The 9,463-nt window shown below is 60.5% G+C and overlaps 1 protein-coding gene across 1 annotated transcript in view; it reads left to right on the forward strand.

Moving 5' to 3' along the window:
• The window catches only part of MYT1L (myelin transcription factor 1 like), a 406,891-nt gene that overhangs the window by 282,921 nt on the left and 114,507 nt on the right, over positions 1–9,463 (forward strand). Inside the window, 2 exon segments of the mRNA XM_006153537.1 lie at positions 7,080–7,188; positions 7,190–8,049. Of these exon segments, the coding sequence (XP_006153599.1) occupies positions 7,080–7,188; positions 7,190–8,049 (969 nt within the window).

The raw sequence follows: 9,463 nt of genomic DNA on the forward strand, positions 1-9,463 counted from the left end.
GGCAAGCGCAAAGGCGCAGGGCACGCGTGTCCACGGTCTGTGGGCCGCCAAGAGGGCAAGCTGCTCCGTGCCCAGAGTGGGGATGAGGCAGGGCCTAGAGTAACCGTGCAGAGGCAGTGATGGCTCAGGGAGCAGCTGGGGTACGTGGGATGACTGCACGAGGCTCCATCGCCATCTCCCGGTACCAGGCAGCCACTGGTAGCTCCCAGTGAGGCCCCACGGCTGCAGGCGTGGGCAAGGCGGGCCCGAGTGCCTGAGACTTCCTGGCTACCTTTCGTTTTCCCTTGAAAGGAAGGGTGTCAGTGTACCAGAGAAAACGGGCCTGCCACAGGGAAGCGGCAGCTAGAGACGTTCTCGCTGAGCTGACCGCGCGTTTCCGTGTATACCTTCTTTAAACTGCCAGAGGGCACGTGTGCTCCCCAGGGAGGCAGAGAGGAGAAAACACCTCCCCTGGGCACAGCGGCCCATGCTCCCCCACCCTGCCAGGCTGCGGCCTGCACACCCAGCCTGTTTAAGCCTCAGAACTGAGGTTGGCCCCCTGTGTCAGCTATGAGAGACCCTAGCCCTAGCCCTAACCACGAGGCCATGTGGCCTTTCCGCGTGGCCCGGGGAAGCCTGTGTGAAGGGTGGTCTCCCTACCTCCCCAGTAGAGGGCGTCCCCGCCGTTACAGTTCTCAGGTAACCCATGTAATCCAGTGACGATTTTCTTAGTGAACAGCTTTCAAATAAGACTTCCCGAGCCAAGGGTTTGCAGCTTTCAGAGTGTGGAGCAAGGTTACCGCACTGCCTTTCAGGAGGGCTGCACCTCGCTCTGCAGGGATTCTCAGGTCAGTACTGCAGCTCCGAGGCGCCCCTCCCAGGAACGGTGGCAGAGAAGCTGGCAGGCAGGAGTCAAGCGGGGGAGGCTGTTCTCGGCCTCTCCTGGAGACACGCAGTAGATTGTGCAGTGGCATCTCCCCTCCCATGGGAGTCCTGCCCATGTGTGCGCCCAGGGAGAGGGCTCTGCTCCACCACCCCAGCCACACCGCGGCAGGGCCAGCGCCGAAAGCTAACGAGGGGCCCGTGCAGGGACGCCGCGGCCACACGACTCTGCCTCCCACTCACTGACGACCGGCAGGTGCAGGTAGCAGCCGTGCAGCCTCATTACACGAAGCACGAGCAAATGAGGAAAGGACGGTCCATGCGGGGTGAGCCTCGCTGAGGTGGGGAGCCCGGCTTCCTGGTGTGTGTGTGAAGTCTCACCTCATTCTAAATAATGTCACACAGTGGAGAACTCTCCTGCCAGAGCCCAGTCGCTTGGCTACAGGTTGGAGAGAGACAGGCCAGACGGCGGGGTGGTTGGGGACGGGACCCACACGTGGCCACACGTGCTCCAGGGGCAGCAGGTACCTGCGTGCCTGCCCAAAGCCCTGAGAGGACGGAGAAGGGATTGCAGCGTGGCCGCCCCCGGGCGTGCTTGCTCACTTTCCCTCATGTCTGTCCGTCCATCCATCCGTCCATCCCTCTAGTGAGTGCACACACCTGATAGCAAATTTAAAGAAAAACCATTAAGTGAGACTCAGTGTTTCGCCAGCACCTAAACCCTAAACCCAGACGCCACTAACCCTCATTGGCCGTCTGTGCCTGGCACCCGCACCCTGCGGGCACCGAGGGATGCCAGAGCCTGCAAAGCGCTAGGGCTTCGGGGCCGCAGAGGAGCAGCCACGGGTCCAAACCTCCTGGTCGGAATGTCAGAGGGTGGATGGAGGCAGCCAGGTGCACCTGCGCCCGCTGAACAAAGTAAGACGCAAAAGGACTGTGAGTACAGAGAGAGGACGGTTGCAGGGACCATGGGGCGCCGGGAAGAGGCAGCGGCCATGTTCTCTGGGGGAGCCCCACGCCCTCCTGACACAGGCCATGGACCCAGCACGCCCACCAGACGTCTGGGACTCGCTGAGTCACCTCCATCCACCCCAGCTGCAGCTCTGCGTGCCCTGAGCACTTGCTCTGCAGGGACAGGGGGCCTGGCTCCTAGTGGGTGGCCGTCCCCTCCCCATCATCCCATCTCCCTTGGGAGGAAAGACCTCTGGCCGAAGCACATACGCACTCCCCCTAACTGGCTCTCCCACCTCTGGGAAAGTCATCCTCGAGGTAACTGTGGCGCCCACGGTCTCGGCAAGGTTTGCACAGGAGGGACACGTGACCTGAGGGCGAGGGCGAGGGCGTGGGCGAGACGGTGCAGGAAAACTGCGCCAGGAACTTGGGACACACGACAGAGGCCACAGTGGGGCCCACGGTCACTCGAGCCCCTGGACATAAACTAGTTCCAAATGTGACGTAAAACCTGAACAGGCACGTGGGGAGCTCCTCGACCACCCTCACCCCCTGCCCTCACCCCCGGCCTGCCGTGGCCCTGGCTGGGAGCAGCGTGCTGTGCTCCTCCGGCCGAGTCCGGCCCCCTGAGCCCTGTGCCTTCCCTGCGAGGCCAGGCCGGACCACAGACAGCAGGCCAGCTATGGGGGCTCCTGGCACAGGTTCCCGCGGCCTGAGCTTGCTAAGACAGCCCCACTTCACGCCACAGATCTCACTCCACACACATCCTGGGCTTCACCATGCACGCGTGTGGTGCGTGTCACAGGCACATGGAACTGTCCTTCATCTGTGTTACGTGTCCTAGGGGCATGGTGTATGCTATAGGTAAGGGGTACATATTGACGTTACATGGTACAGGTTACAGCTATGTGGTACCCGTTGTAGCTATGTGGTGTGTGCCAGATATGTGGCACATGTTATAGGTATACAGCGTAGTCATTGATACATAGTACATGTAATGGGAACATGGGTATAGGTCATAGATGTGGTGTAGGTCACAGATGCATGTCGTTGGCACACAGCACATGCCATAGGTACGTGGCATGTTGCAGGCATGTGGCATGTGCCCTGGATATGCAGTGCAGTCATAGGCGTGCTACGTGCCACAGGCCTGCAGTGCACGTCGCGGCTACGGAAGCATAACGTAGGCGTGGGACGTCCCAGGTGTGTGCTGTGTGTGGGTGGATGTCGCACATACACGTACATGTCACAGGCCCATGATGTGTGCCACAGGTGCAGTGCATGTCCTTGGTACATGTGTGTGTCACAGGCACATGTGCCCATGGCCAGTGCGTGTCAAAGCCTCTCCTCCCGCCGTCAAGGCGCCCACTGCTAGGACACCACCTGTCAGCTAGAACTCAGTCGCGCTCACGTTCCTGCAGCGACGAGCCAGAGGTGCACTTGCGCGTCACTCGGTGCTGTGACTAAATGACACGCCTGCCAGAGCCACAGCTGTGAGATCCACGCCAGGGCACGCCGACTTCTGAGCGGCCCCCGCCCTCAGTGGCTCTCCCGCTGTCTGACAGGGTGTCTGCCAGCCCCCAGCCTCTGCGGTGACAAGGAAGGATGGCAACGGCTCAGGCTGGGACAGGCGCGAACAGGAGCGAACCGTGCCTCAGACACGTGTGGCAGGGCGCCGATGGAAGCTTCTAGCAGCCAGTTTTATAGCTACTGAGTTGTGAGCCAGGGTTCTGACCAGAGCAGGCTTGAGTTGTGAGGGTGGAGGGAAAACACCCTCCAGAAGCAGAAGCCACGCTTTCGTTTAAGACATCTTTCAGTTTCTCATAGAAACTATGGCGTATAAGTTGTTCACAGCGGTCTGACTCAAAGGAGGTAGAACTCGGGCCTAGGGCCTTCCGAAACATTCACTTAGAATCCAGTTCGCGTGCACAATGGAAGTAAGCAGGCCATTGGAGCCAGCCCATGGGCCCGGGGCGTGCGCTCGGCCCCGGCTACTGCTGACCCGGACCCCTGAGCCCATCCTTCTCCTGGTCCGCCTGCTGCTAGGCCTCGTCACTAGTGACCAAACCACTTTGCTGGATGCCAGGTTCAGACAGAAAACCATGGGAAGAAAGCAGGGGGGTCTCCCCTTCAGAGTCCAGCGGAAGTGGCTGCTCGCGGGGCTTCCACTGAAACCCACTGTAGAGGGACTCCGGTGAGGTGCACTTCTGTCCCTGTGCCATCTCCCTGTCTGAGCGCTGACCCCGGATGGGGCTGTGAAGCTGGCTCCTGGCCATTTCGTGGCTGGTTCGCATCACGTTTCTAACCCCAGCTGGTCCCTTTCCCGTAGCCCACGTTGTGTGGCTGCTTTTATTATTGGCCTCGGAAAAGCACAGTTCGGGGTGAATTGTCTGAATATATAAACCAGAAACGGGTTTTGATTTGGACGAGGCAAACGCACAGGCACCATGGAGACCCTTCTCATCGGCAGACCGGCTTCGGCAGACCAGCTGGCCGCTACTCTCCATTGGTCCCCGCAGATAGGAACTGAATTGATTTCCCGCATGTTTTGAAATAGTTAAAGTCCCATAGCCCGCAAAGGCTTAGTGCCCTCGCGCCGTTCAGAGCGCCAGCCGCCAGCCACAGTGCCCCTGACGTGGCACGATGCGGAAGAGCCTGCTCAGGGCCACTGTGCTGTGTCTCCACCTGCTGCAGCTCTGCGGGCCGGTGCCCCCAGCAGAGACTGGCCAGCGCGTGCGCACAGCGTTTCTGACATGACACCCCCTAGGGACTAGGCAGGCGTGGCTGACGAGACACCTCATTGTCTCCACTTTACAGACGGTGTGGGCCTTGCACGGTGAGCAGCAGAGGCCTGGGGCCGGTCTCTAACCCCTCGCCCCATGCTCGCTCTCACACGGCTGCCAGGAGGTGTGCAGAACGGGCTGGACGTCGTGCGTGGACCGTAAGGCCGAGGTGTGTGGGAGCAGTCTATGCTGCCCGGGCTTCCTGCTGGGGACCAGCCGAGACTGGTCCACACTTTCCTCATTGCCAGGCCTCAAGGCCCTCGAGGCCCAAGCTCTCCTGTTTACCTCCTGGCGGCCGGTAACATGGGGCGTTAGTGGGGACAGGCGTCCGAGCTGATCTCCCACAGGGAGAGGTGGTCGCAATGCAGGCGAGTCCAGGCAAGTGAGTCACATGCATGCCTGACGGGGTGGAGTGGCCGTGCACTGTGGATCACTGTCCTGGCCCAGTGCAGGCTTCGCCGTGGTCTCGGACACAGCAACACAGCTTTTCCTTCCCTCGTTTGCCACTTGCAAGAGTCCCTTCTTTCCCAGAGCCTTCAGAATGGCACTGAGCTCCGCCCCAGAACCCAGGGAGCAGGTCGTGGAAATTACAGATCTCCTGATGGGCCCTTCTTTGAATCAGACGATGTATTGCATGTCTTGCTTGCCTTCAAATCGTAACTTACAGATCCATGTCGAGGTAGGTTCTTTGTAGGTTCAGTGGTCTGGCTACAAGCCCAGCACCACTACAACACGGAGGGTGCCCGTGTGGCCACTAGAGGATGCCTTTCTAACCCTAGTGCACGGGAGTAACGAAGCATGCGCCAGGGAAGAGCCTCACGCATTAGAGCACATTAGAGCTGTTGACCCTCCTCCAAGTCAGCGGACTCGGGTCGCGGCCCCGGCGCGTCAGGCTCAGTTTTCTCTCCTCTGGGCCCTCTGTGGACATGTTTCACCCTGACAGTAAAGAGGCAGTTAGGGTATGCTCCCGGGGAGAAGGCACCCTCCACACACGGTGCCTCGTGATGAACGGAAGCGGACTTCCTTGGTGGGCGTGCAGGGCTGGCCGGACGGTAAACGCGTTGACACGGGGTGGTGTGCTGGTTCCTTCCGTAACCGAGCTCCAGGGCCTTTCTCTTCTTTCCACCCCAAGTCCGGCCGCGTGAAGCCGCAAAGGAAGCATGAAAGGCGGTGGTCAGCCCTGGTCCGGGGCGCCTTCTGTTAGATCTGCCCTCAGATCACGGTGTACCTGAGACGGCTCTCTGACGCCCAAGCCTGGCCGCGCAAACGGAGGTGGCCGTGCAGGTGGCCTACAGGCCAACAGGTGCCCCCTGGAGCCACGTGTGGGGACCGCTTACTGCGTTCCGGCATGCAGGGTCACGCTGGCATGGAAGGGCGAGGAGGGCTCCGGGCACCACGTATCCCCGTGGCGACAGACTGTGCTTCAGATAAAGCAGGGCTGTGTCCTTTTTAACAGGCTTGTTCTCTTACTTAAGGCTGCGCCCAGGGCACGTCACTCGCCACAGACACACGGGGAGAGAGAGTGAGGAACCACTCCCGGGAGTGGCCGTGCCGTGGCCCTTCTCCACTCCCATAAGCACATGCGCCACTCCTGCATTTCACACTGCCAGGTCCAGGATTTGAACTGCGCTCGGGCCTGTGGGATCCAGCACACAGAGTCCTAGCCCTTAGCAGGGACATTTTAAAAAGAGTTTTCCAAATGCCTTTTCCAGATGATGGCATTTATCCCCACATGGCTCGCCCCATGATCCTGAGGCCTTGGCGGTGACTGGACACCCTCTGTCTGGCACATGTCCCTGGACCCTGCAGTGCCGGCCGGCCACAGGCCTGTGCTGTGGGTATCCAGGCCCACACACTGGCCTCCTGCCTTGCACCTGCAGAGACACCTGTGGGGCCGGACTGCATCACACCGTCCTTCACTGTGGGCTTCCTGCAACCTCACTGTGTCCTGCTAGCGTCTCGGGCAGGTTTCAGAAAGCCCCTCACTCCGCCAGTGTGGGCACCGGCCCGGGGCCGTCCGATCGGGAAAAAAAAGCGCGCGCGCGGGAACAACCCCGCTGCCGCAGACAGCTGCTTGGGAGCTGGCGACAGGTGGGGCGTGGACTCTGCGGAAGCCTGGTGATGCGTGGACATGGACATGGCGAGGCTGCGCCCGGCGGGCTGCACCAACCAGGGCGAGGAGGGAAAACCAGCTACGGTTTAGAAATAACGAGAAGTAGTGATTCTAAATCTGCTTGCCATAGCCGGTGGTTTACTTTAAGGCTAGGTAAGGAGCTCAGTCGCTTACAATTTCTCACTGCCCCAGCACCTTTAGCCCAGACTAGCCCCTTCCTGCCCGCCGGTTCAACCCGGCCGCGAACAGGGCGGAGCCTGTGTAGACAGACAGGGCCGACCTGCGTCAGCGCATGTCCAGGCTGCGCGGCTCACTCCCAGTTCTAGCCACGTTTTTCTTTTCTTTTCTTTCTTGTCTTCATTTCCTTGCAGATGACCATCAAATGAACTGCCACGGTGCGCGGGTGCTGCAGGACGCGGAGAAGGACGACGGTGACGAGTATGACAACTACGACGAGCTGGTGGCCAAGTCGCTGCTGAAAAGGCAAGATAGCCGAGGACGCCGCCTACCGGGCCAGGACCGAGTCGGAGATGAACAGCAACACGTCCAACAGCCTGGAGGACGACGGCGACAAGAGCGAGAGCCTGGGCCGCAAGGGCGAGCTGAGCCTGGACCTGGACAGCGACGTGGTCCGGGAGACGGTGGACTCCCTGAAGCTGCTGGCGCAGGGCCACGGCGTGGCGCTCTCGGAGAGCCTCGGCGACAGGGGCTACGCGGACAGCATGTCCCAGCAGGACGGCAGGGGCATGAGCTACGTGGTGCTGGGCAAGCCCGTGAACAACGGGCTGGCGGAGAAGGTGGTGGAGGAGAGCGACGAGGAGGTGTGTCTGAGCAGCCTGGAGTGCCTGCGGAACCAGTGCTTCGACCTGGCCCGGAAGCTGAGCGAGACCAGCCCGCAGGACCGGGGCCCGCCGCCCAGCCTGGGCGTGCGCCCGCACGGCAGGCAGGAGGACGAGTTCGCGGGCAGGACTCCGGACAGGAACTACTCCGACATGATGAACCTCATGCGGCTGGAGGAGCAGCTGAGCCCCAGGTCCAGAACGTTCTCCAGCTGCGCCAAGGAGGACGGCTGCCGGGAGCGGGACGACGACACCACCTCCGTGACCTCGGACAGGTCCGAGGAGGTGTTCGACATGACCAAGGGCAACCTCACCCTCCTGGAGAAGGCGATCGCCCTGGAGACCGAGAGAGCCAAGGCCATGAGGGAGAAGATGGCGATGGAGGCGGGGAGGAGAGAGGCCCTGAGAGCGTATGAGGACCCGTCCCCGCGGCAGCTCCCCGGGGAGGACAGGAAGCCCAAGCCCAGCGACAGCCATGTCAAAAAGCCATACTATGGTAAAGGTAATATTTCTACCTCACGTAAGTTGCCGTGTGAAATCTCGAGCTCCAGTGCAGGGCCTGACGGCAGTCTCGGGAAAGTAGCGGCCCCGCGGGGGCAAGGTCGAGGCAGTTCTAGCCAGTTCCAGGATTACGCGCGTGCTCCTGCTTCTGAAGAGCAAATGGGGTGTCTGAGCGCACAGAAGCAGCTCAATGTCCTGCTCCCCAAGCAGGTGGCTAGGCCGGTGACTGAGAGCGACGGGCCGTGTCGAGCAGCCAGGGCTCAGGGGACCACGGGGCAGGGGCGAGCACGTGTGTCATAAACCAGGTGCGTCAGCACTTTCAAATTCGTCACCAGGTGACAGTTACTGAAGAAACGTCCCCTAGGAAAGCCCCTGAGGGACGCCGGGCCGTGGCGGTGTGCCCGAGTGAGAGATGAGCAGGGCACGCACCCGCTGTCGGCAGGCAGGCAGTGAGGTGCCGGCTCCGCGAGGCCTGGCCTGGCCTCGGCGGGGGCCCTCGGCAATCTCACGGCCACACGCCCGCCCTGACCCACCCACTGTGGGAACGGTTCTGGCACTTCTGAAATCTGATCCACAGTACAACACTCAGACCTATCCATGGTTGCTGTGGCCAAGTCTCACGCACACCGTCTGAGCACTGCCCGCACGCGAGCAGGTGCCGTGCATGTGTGCGGGTGGCCGGTGCAGGTGTCTGCGGCCTGGCAGGCTAGCCGGCCCACCTTCCACGGGGGCGGGCTGCCATCCAGCCTGGTGGGCACCTTGATGCCTGGCTATGTCGATCACCAAGTCCTTTTAGTACTAAGTAAGAAGATCTTTAAGAAACAAAACGATGATTCCTTAAATCCTTCTAAAGCAGAACGAGAAGGCTCTCTTCCAGTTTTTCATTCTATTCCAACCAGCAGGGATGGGCATGTCCTCACTGGTCCAGACCAGAGGGTGCAGGGACTGGGCGCACAGCTGCCAGACCAACTTGAGCGGTCATGACTGCCTTGTTCATGGGGACACGGTGCATGTTCCACACAACCGAGCTTCTCTGTGCTTCGGACCGGAGGCGGGGAGCCTCGGCCGGAGTCTCAGTCCCGCGGGGAAGGCCCGGCTGCTGTGGGGTGCAGTAGGAGGCCGGGCTTGTTTCTAAAAGATCGAGGCATTAATCCAGCAGCACTTCAGGCTTGCTTTGGGCATTTTAAAGATGATGAACCGAACCGAAACTCCTACGTTCACAATTACACCATTAGGTTCGTAAACAAGAAGTACTCAAATTATCCACTAGAAATTTTTAGTTGAATTTTTGAGAATCTCACAGGAACCAGACGTTTTGAGATAGGAACGGGATCTTCTGTAATTACTCTTTTGGGTGTATGCCAGCTTTGTTTTCGGATTCTGCACAGTGGGTTGAAGGTGGAGTCTCAGCAGGC

This window comes from Tupaia chinensis, unplaced genomic scaffold (assembly GCF_000334495.1).
Source record: "Tupaia chinensis unplaced genomic scaffold, TupChi_1.0 Scaffold000377_5, whole genome shotgun sequence".
NCBI classification, from domain to species: Eukaryota; Metazoa; Chordata; class Mammalia; order Scandentia; family Tupaiidae; genus Tupaia; species Tupaia belangeri.